Source organism: Tinamus guttatus, unplaced genomic scaffold (assembly GCF_059628265.1).
Source record: "Tinamus guttatus ecotype Peru unplaced genomic scaffold, ASM5962826v1 Tinamus_guttatus_pri_ptg000089l, whole genome shotgun sequence".
Classification (NCBI taxonomy): domain Eukaryota; kingdom Metazoa; phylum Chordata; class Aves; order Tinamiformes; family Tinamidae; genus Tinamus; species Tinamus guttatus.
This window is the reverse complement of record NW_028288623.1, coordinates 2725341-2740226: the sequence shown is the minus strand read 5'-3', so window position 1 is coordinate 2740226 and position 14886 is coordinate 2725341. Positions and strand designations below refer to the sequence as shown.

The following is a 14886-nucleotide window of genomic DNA, read 5'->3' as shown; positions in this document are numbered from 1 at the left end:
ATACTTGCCCTTAGCAGTTTGACCTGTTTTCCACTTTCTGTACATTTCCTTCTTGTGTTTCAGGTCATTGAAGACCTTGTTACTTAGCCAAGTTGATCTCTGACCATACTTCCTATCCTCCTACTGTATGGGATTGTTTGTGCTTGTATCCTAAACATCATTTCTCTAAGAAACTGCCAACTCTACTAAATTCCTTCTGCTTTAGTTACATTTCCCGAGAGAACTTACCTGCCAGTTCCCAGTGTTTATTGGATTCTGTTTGCAGAGAGTGCATTGGATTTGCTTTGCAAAGCAACCCCTCACTCTTGTACCTGATCTAAAATCAATATACATTATCACATTACAGTCATTCTCACCTAGATTAGCTTTATCCTCATATTCCCAACCATCCTCCCTCTTGGTTGCTTAACAGGCAGCCTCTTGGCAGGCTGCAGTTGAAGCACTTGGCAGGCTCTGAGACCTGCTGTAGACCATACACAGGGAGTGGTTAAATGCTGCTTATTATACCCAGAGACAGACACAGAACATTGCTCACCAGTGTGCAACTGGAGATGCTCACCTAAATGTTCGTAGGGAAACACAGCTTTAGCTGGGCACTTAATCAAAGTGAAGACAGAAATAAACCCTGCGTATGCAGGGTGTTTCAGATGCTCCTCTGGGAAGGCATCTATGTGGCTGCAGAAACACTTTGCCCAGCTGTGAAGTCCAGGTAAGGAGAAGATAAAATCTCTCCCTGCCTCCTCAGCAGACCCAGGCATAGAATGAAATGTTTCTTTGGCCTGTTTTTTCTCTCTCTGTTTTTTTTGTTGTCGTTGTTGTTGTTTTGTTGTTGTTGTTGTTGTTGTTGTTTTTGTTACTACCATTCAGAGAAGTGGAAAATCTTCACTGAGGTGGTCTGACTGGTGAGTAAAATGAGATTCTCAATGGCTTTTTGTACTATCATGATTTCCATAGTGTAGTCAAATTTTCACAAAGGGAGATTTCTCTATCACAGGGTTGCTTTTTTTGTTGTTTATATATTTAGAAATTGCCGTGGAAACTCTCAAGAAATAAGCTGGGACAGTAATAATATTTAGCTTTGGAACACATCACAAGGAAGTGAATCTGAAGGATATTTATTTTTGGACTTTTTTTTCATTCCTTTAGCATGCCTAAATTAAGAACTTAGGTGTTTTAATAAATAGCTAAAAGTTGCTGTAATGACACTGGTATCTGAAATGAGGAGACAGAAGCATTCATTTCTGGCACTGCATAAAGGTAAATTTTTGTAGGTGAACCTGATAGGCATCTTGATTCTTCTCATTTCAATACTATTTGCAACTGCGTAGGGTTTTCTCAAATTTCAAGCATTTAAGCTGAAGTCTTCTATGCTAGATACCTGCCTCAGGATGTTAAAACAAACAAACAAACTTTCAGTAAAAACAGTTGGCAAAAAAAAAAGGAAAACACGATTTGCTGGGCAAACTGCCTGGGAGCAGAGTGAGCGTGGCTTTGGGAGGTGAGCTGGGGATTTGCTGGTGTCTGGGTAACAGCCTGAGGAGCAGAAGCAGGCGCTAGGAAAGAGGGGCTCACAGCTGGGAGGGGGCAAAGGAGAAGCATGATGCCCTCCGAGGACATTCTGGGAGTTCATAAGCGTTTGTTTCTTAAAGAAACAGGATGTTAAATACACAGTTTCACACATTCAGTTCATAGGATGGACATGTTCTTGAGAATATCTAGGGCTGTGCAGTAGGATCCCCTGTGCCTGCACCAGAAGAGGGAAGGTGCACAATGAACAAGGTAAGTGTTAGGATGAGCGTTTGAGTTCTTCCTCTGCCACATTATTCCCACATGGTGTTGGACACCCACCTTCTCCAAGGCTCTCATGTACTGTGCATTCTTTATTTTCTGGGTCAGGAGACAGATTTGCAGAATTTTTGACTGTTCATATATGTAACTTAATCAGCAAAATCTGTTTTTAATTTACAGAGTATACCATAATGTTAAATAGTACGAAATGTTGCATCTCAGTCTTGAAACAAAAAGTCAGTAGATAACTTCATCTCTCTGTGCTTCAACTCATACATAACTTGAATGCTCCTTTTTCCCAACTTTTGAATACTTGATATTGCATGTGCTGTAAGTGTATAATGTAAAAACATGCTTCATAAAAATATAGACTAAAATGTAAACCTTTTGCTGAACAGTTTGTCCTGGGACACAGAGGATACCAATAAGGAGAGGAAAAAATAGACCTAGATTGGTATAGGGAGAGGGAGAAATGCATACCTTTTTGTGAATAAGGCTATTTCAGGAGAAGTTTATTTCTGTAAAAGAGCAGGCACAAAACCACTAGTTTAAGTATTAGGCAGAAGGAGTCTTGGGAGGAATAAAAAGATAAAAATAGAGTGAATGGGAGTAGAGTTTTGGATGACATAGTGTTGGACACTGAAGGAAAAATGAAAAGCTAGGTTATGATGAGATAGAAGAAGCTGAAGAAGCTGGGAACAAAAATGAAAATAATTTTAGTAGAGCCACTTTGTACACACGAAAAAAAAAGGGAGGATGATCATGGCTGTCATGAACTGTTTCAGAGATTTTACTGGTGAAGCGACCACAGGAAGGATATTACTAGGTGAACAGTAGTCTGGAGAGTGTGTACCGAGCAACAGGGACTGTTAAAGTTTTGATTTTTCTATTCAGTGTGTGGTGGCAGGGATGAATGAATCCAGTTTGCATGGCAAGATGGAAAGAAGGAAGAGAGAGAGGGGATGTAGGGCCGAGACAGTGTGGATAACCTGACTGGCGAGGAAGCGGCCACTGTTGTCAAGAGTAATTGAGAAGGCAGGAATTTGGGAGTGTAAGACACATAAGAAAGCAGAGCCCTATTTATCAATGTAAGACAAACAAAGGGATGAACAAGTCTCTCGACAAACAAGTGGGTTTTTGAATTAAGAGTTTAGATAAGAAGGCCCTACATCCCAGTACCACTAGATTAAGAACTAGATTTTGCCTATGAGCATAATCAAGAAGGAAGTAAGTGACTGATGATCAGCCTGGCTTCTCAACCAGGGGGTTGTTTTGCATTAGTCGGTGAAAATCTGAGCTTTCTAGATGTACTTTCTTTGCTGTAGCACGCATTTCCCAGTTCACCTCTGCAAGGCTGTGCTAGTGACAGGTATCCTGGAGTTGCACCTGCAAAGCTTCTGGAGTCCCAGAATATCTAAAAGAAATTCCCCAGTGATGAGGCCAAATGAGTCTTAGAGCTAGGAGAATTAGAGGATCCTCTTCCCAGCCTTGTTTTTGCCCCCATCCACGTAGCACGTGTGTGTGCAACAGCCCCTGCTGCCTGTGACTCACATGTCCCAAGGGAGCAGGGCTCAGAAGTTTTGTCTTTGTTACCAGTTTGTAATTCTCACTTCGGATCTCTGAGATTTTCTTGTCAATGCACCCCTGGAAAGTGCATTCCCTCCTCTCCCATCCTTTCCCGCCTCCTTCCCTGACTGCAGCAGGCCTTAACTCCTCTCCTCTCTGGCCCTTTTGGGGCAGCTGGCCCTCATGGCTCCCAGGCAGCGTCCAATGTAAGTGGCCACTCACAGAACCCCAAACTCGGCACTGTTGTGGCTGCAGTTGGGCTCGATGATCTTGAAGGTCTTTCCAACCATAATGATTCTGTGATTCTACAACACAGCTCCAGGGAGGAAAACGCCTCAGCAGTGGCGAGACCAGTCAAATTCCACAGTGAGGGGTGGCATGGAGAGTGTGATCAGGCTGCCGTTAGTCCCATTACTTTTAAAAAGCCTGTGATAATTAACTGGTTTGTTGTGTGAATATCCTTTGTATGTGAGATCATCTCAGTACGTATGCTTTTTCTTGAATTTGTTTTTCTCTGGCTTAAGTGAATTGTACTTAGTATCTTTTCTGCTCCCTGTTTCAGCCTCCCTTTCCCACAGCATTGCTAGAGCTGGTTCCACGAAGGGCTGCCGTTCCCATCACCCCAGCTCCTTTGCCCTTCCTTGGGTTACAGCTCCTCGCTTCTCCTGGAGTTCTTCCATCAGGCTCCATTCTGCCTTTTTCTATGCCCTCTTTCTTCTCCTCACTTTGGTTCTTTTCAGCCCCAAATCAGCTCTTCCTTTCTCTCACCCTTTGGCATGCTCGTTGGTTCTAGTAGTTCTAGCACACTGGCAGCTAGCTAGGGTCTTTTCTCTTTTTTCTTTCTTTCTTTCTTTTTTTTTTTTTTCTGTTGGCATTGCAGAAAAGGATTTTAAAGAGAGATTTTTAGATGAAAAAATACAAAAGCTCTGGAAATGTTTTAGAAGCCTTTTTTTTTTTCTCTCTCTCTAAGGGAGGGGCACCACAGGAGCAAGTATGAACTATTCGTTTGGAAAATTAGTAATGGAGGGTAGTGGTAAGACTGATCAGAAGGGAAGACTGGGCTTTTAGCACTGCCTGAGGTGACAGTTAAAGAGAAGCCTTGGCTGGCAAGACTGGCACATGACATGGGCTGCAGTGGAGAAGGTGCCAGAGGACAGGTGTAAAGGTGATGCAGTGAGCACGAGCAGCAGTTTAATCCCCGCTTTGGATCAGACCGGCCTGCCCACTTAGACTCGCGCTCCCTCCCCTTCCCAGAGAGCAGGGGAGCCCTTGGTTTGGGTGAACGGGCCTCTTGCTGTTAAAGGAAGGCATTCAGCCCCTTAGGACACCATAGTCAGGCTTTCTTTCTGCAAAGCTTCTTTTTTTTCCTGCTTTTTTTTATTCTGGTTATTCATGTAGGGCTGATACACCTCCTCGTATTCTATGTACTTATGTACATACAGGTACTTGTGTATTTGCAGTATCTTTTTGAAGGCATTAGCAGAGCTTAAGTAGAGAATGTGACCCAGTCACTGAGAATGTTATCTATTTTCAGAGCTTTCCTCTGCCTTTCACTGAGCTACCCTGCTGGTATGTTTTCTGCCTCAGGCCTCAAGTGTATCAGAAACACACACAAGTATTGTTGCCTTTTCATTTTTTAATCTGGAAAGTCTACTTATCGTGGGGCTGAGTGCCGGGGATCACCCGTATACTCAGCTGTGACCAAGATCTGAATTTACGAAAAATTAGCTGGAGACACACCTCTGTAAGTTTATCACTAGGAGACTTTAAATCCTTATCAACCTATTTTGTTAGTTTACTTCAAGCAAATAGTATGCCAGTGTAACTGATATTAATGTGATTTTGAACTACACGTATGAGTATGTATGTAAACACACACACATATATATATTTGTATGTATATGTGCACATATAAGTGTGTATATTATACTTGGATAATAGCTGCCATACATACAGACTTACCATTATGCAACATTTCCAATTATAAGTCTTTTAATTGTAAGAGTAACAAAATATTGTTCAGACTGATGCTTTTAATACTGGCAAGCTGCAGATTCGTTCAACTGGAATGCTTCAGCATTTTCAATAGGACTAGGGAATAAGGTATTAGGTATTGTTTTAACAGTTTAGGAACAGAATGGGCTGTTAGTGATATTCATTACAGGCGATACTATCTAGTTCCTCTGTGCCAGTACAAAATATCTAGAAATAAGTCTGCATATTAGGAGGAAGAATTTCAGTTTGAGTGTGATGTGCTAGATCGTGTACTCAGATTTTTGGCATTAGACTATCCACAATAAGCAGAGCTGAATATGGGGGCTATTATGCTTAAACTGAATATGCTTAGCCTGCAGAGCTGACTACCTGCAGTGTTCTGTAATGAGGTGTCGTGAAGAATAAGCAAAAGATTGCTTATTATCTATATCTAGATTTTGTTTTTCATTAAAAGATGATCACTGCTAGAACAACAAAGCAGACTAGTGCCCTACATTCAGTTTTCAGGGTATTGTCTCTCCTTTGGGATATGTTGCTGTCAAAGAAGCCTTTTTTTTTTTTTTTTTTTTGAGCCTTGTGGAGCTACCTTTCTGTCCCGCCTTTGGTGACCCCATCTGCTATCCTTTAGATGCAGCTGAACTAACCTATTTGTTGTGTTAATCAAATGGCACACCTTACATGAGGAATGCTGTGTAGGTACCCAGCCTCTTTAAATCACACACCATTCCAGGCAGGCTGAAGTAAAATTTAATTTAAATTATTTCATTGCATTTAAAATAGGCACACAAATATCTGAAAAAAAAAGAAAATAAAAGAAGAAAGAAAGATATTTATATCACTAAGGTTTCTTTTTTCTTCTTCTTTCACTTCCAGGTTATTTTTACCTCTTCAGACAAGGTGGCTCTCAGAATTTCCTTTCCTGCCTGTGCCTCAGGTTGCCTTTAAGTGATTGTTGTCATTGGGTCCTTCTGTTGTACAGAACTTCTTGTTGGGAAGTCCCTTCAGAAAAGCATCCTCAGGACCTCATGTTCAGGTAGCTTCTCCAAATCATCAGTCAGAGCCAGTTCGCTCTTTAGTGGAGGAGGAAGGGGAACAAGTATGTGCTCTGAAGTCTTCTAAGGAATTCAGGCAGATTTAATCTTTCACTCTGAAGTTTGTTCTATTCCTGCCCTTCCCAGGAGGCAATCTGGCCATTCTCCTGAATTAAAATAAGAATTCTTTTGCTTCCACAAATATGCAAATGTGTCTCTGTTAGGAGAGGTGTTGTCTCCTATATTTGACTAGTTTCTAAACTAGCTGCTTTGTCTCCAAGAGGCAAATCTTTCCTGTTTCCTTCTGGTGTCTCATTGGCATGTCTCAGCATGAAATGTCTTACAGTGAACCCTATATTCTATAAAAATATTTTCATTAACAAATATACATGATACAAATATCTAAACAGGAAATTTGAGTATAGCTCATTTTCTGGTTCCTGACAAAGACAGCTATGATAAAACCCTGAGGTGACTGTTTAAGTGTAACTGATGCCTAACCTCTTTCTCCAAAGTAGACTCTAACAAGGAATCTCTGTACAGGATCATTTAATGTGATATGCATTTTATTTGCCACAAAGTGTGAAACTTTGCCTTTGAATACTTCTCAAAAAGAATAAAAAGATACCAGTTGATCTCAGACCCAGAGATCAACAAACACTTTCAGTCTGATTTTAGCTGCCTTTGGAGAAAAAAAAAAAAAAAAAAGGTGATGCATAAGAAGTCAATAGTGAGGGGAAAACTTAACAAGCAGTGAAGAAACAGAAAGGGCAGAGATCAACCCATATTTTTTTTTTTGTAGTCTTCATAATGGCCTTATGGAACGAAATGGATGCAAAAGTATTGCCTAGATGAAGGAGAGTGTGGGTAAAAGCATTGCATTCATTTAAATGAATACTAAAAAAGTTTAATGTAAACAAGTAAATAATTATGGAGTTGTATGTGTCTGTTTACAAGTCAGAAATAGTGAAGAGCTTTCCCCCTTGATTTCTAAGGTCATATGTATACTGAGAGAGAACTGATTCTTAGTAATGCTGCTAACTATGTGAGTTTGACTGAAGATGTCTTGGTAAGAACATGTGGTGTAAAAGAGCTCTCCACCCCAAAAGAAAGCTACTGTGTTGTATAAGTCCCTTTTCAGTGGCATAGCCAGTTATGTCTATGCTGCTGCCTTCTAACACATAGGAAATCTGTCTCTGTAATTCCAGCTTGGGTTTATGTATATCCATGCTGCCGTAAGGACCCCATATGACTTCCTGGTCCTGTTGTGTCTTTGTGAAAATAAAAATAGCCAAGATAATGACATAATGACATGGCAGCAGTGTGCCCTCGTGGCCAAGAAGGCCAATGGGATCCTGGGCTGCATTAAGAAGAGCGTCTCCAGCAGGTCGAGGGAGGTGATCCTGCCCCTCTACTCAGCCCTGGTGAGGCCGCATCTGGAGTATTGTGTCCAGTTCTGGGCTCCACAGTACAAGAGGGATGTGGAGCTGCTGGAGAGAGTCCAGCGCAGGGCTACAAGGATGATCAGGGGCCTGGAACATCTGCCCTATGAGGAGAGGCTGAGGGAGCTGGGCCTGTTCAGCCTGGAGAAGAGAAGGCTGAGAGGGGATCTAATCAGTGTATATAAATACCTCAAGGGAGGGAGTGCAGAGGACGGGGATGGTCTCTTTTCAGTGGTGGCCACTGATAGGACTAGAGGAAATGGCCGGAAACTGAAACATCAAAAATTCCATAGGAACTTAAGGAAAAATTTCTTAACAGTGAGGGTGACAGAGCACTGGAACAGGCTGCCCAGAGAGGTTGTGGAGTCTCCTTCTCTGGAGATCTTCAAAACCCGCTTGGATGCAGTCCTGCGCCACGTGCTTTAGGTGTCCCTGCGTATGCAGGGGGGTTGGACTAGATGATCTCTAGAGGTCCCTTCCAACCCTAAGCATTCTATGATTCTATGATTCTATGATTCTATATCCCTGAGAAGTCTAGGTGATATCAAGGAAGCTCAGAGTGGAAAACTTTCACAGAACAAGCAAAACAATGTTGCCTGACTTGTTTGGCAGAGCAGATCCTGTGGGACAAAAATAAAATGTTATGTTCAGAAGCAATTAGGTTTTTCCCAATTAATTTTGCTACTTTGGAAAAAATAAGATGAGAGGCTTGCTGATGGCGAGCTTCCTAGCGGCGGCAATGCAGTAAGATTGCAGAGAAGACCTGAGAGCTCTACCTGCAGGCAGAACTAGGGGCAGAACCAGGGAGTGAAGGGGAGGGAATACATTGGGAGTAGCTGCGTTGGTCTTTTATCTGTGAGCATGGGATGTGTCCTTTGGCATCATCTCCTCTGCTGCCTCTGCCACACTGCACATTTTTTGAACATTTTCTGCTGTCCTGCAGTCCTGAGTGCTGCAGCAGCAACAGTGGCAGATATATGCTCTGCAGTCTTTGGGATAGAGAGAGAAAGAGAATTAATCTATTGCTTAGTAGCCAGGATTCTCAACTGAAATAGGAAAAAGTTTTCACTGCATAGAATATTGATTTAGCTTTACAAAGTGGAAAGCTTCAATAGGAGAGATAATAAGAATCACATCCTGAATCCATCATAGGTTTGTAAGTAGGGCTCTTTCAAACTAAAAAAAAACCTTTTGTACTGCATGATTCCAAACAAGTAAGGCTTTGTTTTGTTTTGTTAAAGCAGATCTCTGTAATCCTAAGTGAGGTTATTACTGTTATACAGTGCAAAGGGGTAGAAGAGTTTACTTGACTCTTGAGCACCAACTTTAATGAGAAGGAGGAAGTCATGCAATGTTCTTTGGCCTGGAAAAGGAGGAAATTCTGCTCTTGTCATTGTTTAAAGTGGTCATATTATTTGTTTTCTGTGGCTTAACAGTAGAATAACGGTGAGTCTTTTTCATAGTGGAATGTTTCAGTATTGCCAACGGCTGTATTTCCCAGGGCTTTAAAGATCTTTCTGCTATCTTACATTCTGTAGATAACTATGTCATTTCTGTTCTATTGGTCATACAAAAGCTAACCTGTATTGTGTTTTCTCATTGACAGGAAGTAAGATTTAGAGACTGTTTAGAGACTACATCATCCTCCTTCCTGTGAAAATAATATGAACCAGAAGGTGTTAGTTTTCCTCCTCCCAAATTTTCTTTTTGGGATATTTCTTTTGGGATTATTCTGTAAGAGACAAAGAAACCTATCAGGTAAGCAAGGAATTTACTAACAGAGGTTTTAGAACTAAGATGTTTTAAACTTAGAGGTTTTTAGAACTAAGTCCATCCTTCTCAAATATATTGGAAAGTAAATATATAGCCCAAGTGATAAAAAAGCTGCTAAGAAAATATACAAGGCCCTGTCACTGTGATAGGTCTCTTAGCAATGTATGGAAAGAATGCTGCAAAGCACATTTGACATGTTTGATTATCAGTTTTGGTATGATTGAAGGTTATGGTTGTCACAATGAGGGAAAGAATTATGTAAGTTTCTTTCAAACTAATTGTTTAAATTTCTTTGCTAGTCGCAGGTTCTTTTTCTGATCGCTTTGAAGATTGGTTGATGATTCAAAATGATCGCAAAAACACACTGGCTTCTGTCTGCCTGGAGAAAAACCTTCTTAAATCAAGAAGCAAAATGGATTTTCATGTTGCAAACCAGCTCTTTGTGGAGCACAAACATAAACTAATCTACTGTGAGGTTCCCAAGGTAGGCTGCTCCAACTGGAAGAGAACTATTTTTCTTCTCCAAGCGAATCTGAACATGACAGCTGCTGAAATTGAGCATGACCACATCCACAGAACTTCAGTGATCAAGAAGCTGACATCTTACCCTCCTGCAAAGCAGGAGGAGTTTCTGAGCAACTACACTAAAGTGATGTTCACTAGGCACCCCTTGGAACGGCTGGTTTCAGCCTACAGGGACAAGCTTCTGCACTCTGAGCCTTTCTATAGCATCACTGTTGCAAATGAGATTAGGGCCATGTTCAGGAAAAACAAAAATTCTTCTGAAAAAGTGAGTTTCCAAGAATTCGTCAACTTTATTATAACAAAAAACCCAAATGCTCTAGACATCCACTGGAAACCAATGTTTCTGCTCTGTGATCCTTGCAACATTCAATATGATGTTCTCGGCAAGTATGAAACTCTAGGCTTAGACTCTGAATACGTTCTGAAGATCATTGGAGCACCAGAGAGCATGCACTACCCCAGCTTGAAGAGATACAGCACGGAGAAACGAACTACTGGTGATATCACCTTGGAGTATTTCAGACAATTGAGCTCAGAACAAATTGAAAAGATCAAAAAATTGTATCAATTAGATTTTTTCTTGTTCAACTACAGTATGAAATATGAGGATTATTTTTCCATGGAAGGCTAATAGAGTTTAAACAAGAAGATCATTTTAATTTGTGCAAAATGGGCAGAACTTATTCTCACAGGTGCTTTATAGATGGGTTAATGACTGAGATTGTACTGGTGTTGTGTAACATGATTTTATTCATTCTAGGCAGCGTTATAGCAAATTTCTGCAACAATCTGTTATACAGTGCTTCATCCTAATGATATGATGGGATTTTGTTTCTGTTGATCATTAATGGGGTATGTTTGTTTCATGAAGATTGTTTATAACTGATAGATTTTTCTCTGTTGATAAGAGGTGGAGAAAGGACAAAGAATGTTACGCTTTTCACAATGGCTATTTTATAACCTTTTTTTATATGAGTGATTTTATTTTTTGATTAGAAAAAGAGCTGCAAAATAATAAATAATGTGTTTTAGAGTCAAATCACCCTTTGTAAGAGCCTCAATCATGAGTCCCATAGAAAAACAGCAAATAACTTCAGATGTTTGAAGGGGAATTACACAGAACTTAAATCCTCATGATAGTCCTCTCTGTCTCTTGTCACAGCTGCCCAGCCTCTCCCTTGAGGAAGCATAGTTGGCAGTGATCCAGACAGGCTTTCCCCTTTTGAAGTCTCTTCAAAATCTTCCGATGAGCATGTCTTATGTTCGTGGTGTCTTTGCAAACTGTCTTTGGCACCTTTGTCAGTGCTACGGTCAGATCTAAGAGGGAAACCAAATGTTTGAAAAATGCCTGTCTTAGGGAAGTAGTTAGAGGCACATAGACTGTATATTTGAAGTGAGGCAGGATCTGAATTCTTAGTGAAGGCAAGACTCTTACCTGCTCTCCAGAAGCTCTTGTCAGTCGATCTACTGCTTGGGCCAGGCAGCACAAGGAGGAAGGTGTTTGGAATTTGTCTTTTGTGTGTGCTGCAAACCATGAGAACTAAGGCCTCACTTCAGTGTGGGGCATGAGTGGAGCTGTGTAACTAACCTAAGGTAATAGTTTGTTCAGACTGTGCACAAAGCGTGGTGTGGATTCTCTGTGTCTCTTTCCTGAATCAGAATTGGCACTGTCTCTGGCTACACACTTCTCCTGGCTTTCACCAAGTCATGCAGAGGAAGAAGAGGGAGGAGAATGAGGTTTGTTTGAAAGCCTGTTTCTATGTGATAGATCTCTCTGGTGCTGTAAGCTTCAGCAAAGATGCTCTTATTTTCTGTGCCTTTTCCAGCCAGTCTAGGAAACAACTGAAGAAATGATACTGAAGATGTTTGACAGGTGTCTCTGGTCATTACTCTTGGGTTGATGCTACCTTTGAGTGTCTAGCTATGACATTTGACTGGCTTCCTGGGTCTTATTTCCTCTTTTGGACAGTATCTTCTGTTCTTCATCCACCAGCAGTAGAAAATTGATGGTTAAATCATTCATCACAAACACAGGTGAGTAACAGAAGGCTATTTTTAGATGCCTGTTTTAGAGAAAAAACTCTAACTTTTCATGATAGAATTTCAGGTTTTGGTGTTTACCTATAGAAAATTGTCAGCAGCGCATTCCCCTGAGCTACTGACAGATGTACTGCTGTTTAGTTGATACCATTCTCAAAAAAAAAAGCAATTAAGTATGCATGTGTGTACGTGCATGTAACAACAGATGTTTTAAACAGCAATATCGTACAGAAACAGTTATCAAGATTGTGGCTATCAAGCTAACAATAACAAAATGAAATTAATTGTTATGTTTTAGGAAACAGAAAAAAATATCCATCAGCTTGTAAAGCTTCTTTAAACATTCTCCTACAGGCATCCTTTCATGTGCAGACTAAGTTACCACATTCCTGTCTCTGTGGGCTTGTGAATACCCCACAGCCACAAACTGTAGGCATAATATCTACAAATTAAAATAGCTAAAGTGGAGTCCTGAGCTATGGGTGTGTGTCTGACACGTATGTTTTTCCTTTCACCATCACAACATCATTTGTTGTGTTTGTAAGTTTTTTGCAGATTACTGTGTGAAAACCATTTCTGAATGATGTATAATTGCCAATTTCAGCTTGACAACCAGCTGCTAAAGTAAATGTAAATGTTCTAGAATTTAACCTTGTTGTAATAATAGCAATTTTGTTTTACCTGTGATGCTCCAGGCTAAGAGTATAAGCAAGGCAAGGAGTGCACAACAAGCAAGAAAATGTCATTTGGGAAAATGTATTAGGCAAGAAAATGTCATTTGGGAAAAGGACATATTTTGAGGAAGACAAGCCCTTTTTAGGGAGTTTTGCAGGGACCTAAAGGAGGCTTCTGCATCCAGAGGCAGGTTTGTTGTTTCCCTTTTATGTTAGTTTAATAAAATATATTCCTCTCTTTAAAGACAATGTATTATTTGTGATAGCAATATTACAATAGCTGCTCACTAGTGGTGGCTTTACTGCTCTTTTTAGCTGGTAGGGAGTCTCAACAGAAATCTTGTAGCAGAGTTGTGTACCTGTGTGTGTATAACAAAGCTTTAAAAGAAGAATAAGCAAAACAGCAACAGTATAGATTATTCATTATAAGGCAATACAAGATGAGACTATTTTGTTGTTAACCATTAGGAAATAGAGAAAAATGACCACTACCTTGTAAAGACCTTGTAACATTCTCTTACAGGCCTTATCCTCATATTGCATTACTGCCTGTCCATCTCTACAAGTTTGGGAAGACCAAGCAAATACAACACAGACACACAGGTGTTCCAGAAATCTTTAAGGTATTTAAGGCATTAAGGTATTTAATTAAAAAAAGAAAAAAGCAAACTCGTTAATGTTGTAACCACTTAGTTACCTGCTACTGTGACTGCATTATAACCACTGCACGTCACTTAACACAAAGTCACAGAGCATCCTTTGAGCAAGGTGTGTGACGTGCTGGTAGGGAGAGACTCTGCTCCTCTCAGAGTAGGAGCTGGCCCTGCCCTGAGAAGAGCTGCATGTGTTCACACTGTGGAGTAAAACAGATGCTGGAAGGGGATATTGTGGCTGAAATGAATGTGTTCTAGTCTAATCCCATATGTCTGTTTATGGATATATTATTATATTCCCATTATTATAATCCCATTATTATATGGGATTACCAATCCGCTGCTTATGAGATTGGTAGTCCAGTCATTTGAGCCTGTTAGTCTTCTGATTAAATATCGTATTTGCCAAAAATACGACCATTGCTATGTTTCATTTTTAGTTACTGTAATAAACTGTTGTGGGTTAATACAGGAATGTATTTGTTCATCCTTCTCAGTAATAACTATTATTATTAGTTATTATTAGAGAAAAGGGCTGTTCCATCAAATCATAATCTAATTCATAAACTATTAGATGACAGTAAGTTCAAAGCCATTGGTTCTGCTTATGTGTTGTAATATGAAAGGCTTTTTAGAAAAGTTTAAATAATTAGCAAATATTAAAGGACATTCCAGTTTTGGGCAAAAGTAGAGCTATGCTGGGACAGGAAGAGAGAGAAAAAAAAAACGTACAAAGTCAAAGTTGAAATTTTCTTGTAAGTTTTTTTCATTACAAAATAAGGGATCATCTTCCCAGACTTATGAATATCCATGCATGCATCCTTTCAGGAGAAGTATTTAGAAACTTGACATTATACCTTCTTCAGGAAGGAATATTAGATCCAGGAGCTGATCAGTGTATATCAACAATGGAGCCAATGTAACCAATAGTTCATTTAATCAGACTTTTCCTCCACGTAAAGATTCTTTGATGCCTTTAATTTAATTTTTCTTACATTTTTGAATGTGAGTCTTAGAACAAAAAACGAACGGAGAATAGTTGTTTCTTATTCAGAAAACTTCCCAAAGTGGGACAGTTGTGAACAGAGTAAACCATGCAGATGGGAGAATGACATGAGCAATAACAGAAATTCAAGAAAAGCGTCCTTTGACCATGGGGAGGTGCACAAAGTAAGTATGACCCATGCAAGCCACAGCTACTTGTAACAAACGCGAAACCTGCCAGCTCAAAACTAAAAGGTGATTTTATTTCTCTATTCAGAATGATAATACTACTAAGGCTTTAAGCTCTCCAGCTTTCTTGAGTTCTCTATCTTACAGCTATAACTAGAAAAGAAATTGAAAGAAAAGCATACTAACCACCACCTATGGTGGTCTAGGTCTGCCACATTTTCTTTCT

At 40.1% G+C, this 14886-nt stretch overlaps 1 protein-coding gene across 1 annotated transcript; it reads left to right on the top strand.

Moving 5' to 3' along the window:
- Positions 1-520: 520 nt before the first annotated feature.
- On the top strand, positions 521-10971 carry LOC148595501 (carbohydrate sulfotransferase 8-like). The gene is made up of 5 exons (XM_088520418.1): positions 521-709; positions 6223-6283; positions 7376-7449; positions 9454-9580; positions 9895-10971. Exons 1-5 carry the CDS (start codon positions 632-634, stop codon positions 10749-10751), a joined length of 1197 nt encoding a protein of 398 aa, XP_088376544.1. The 5' UTR covers positions 521-631; the 3' UTR covers positions 10752-10971.
- The last annotated feature ends 3915 nt before the right edge of the window (positions 10972-14886 follow it).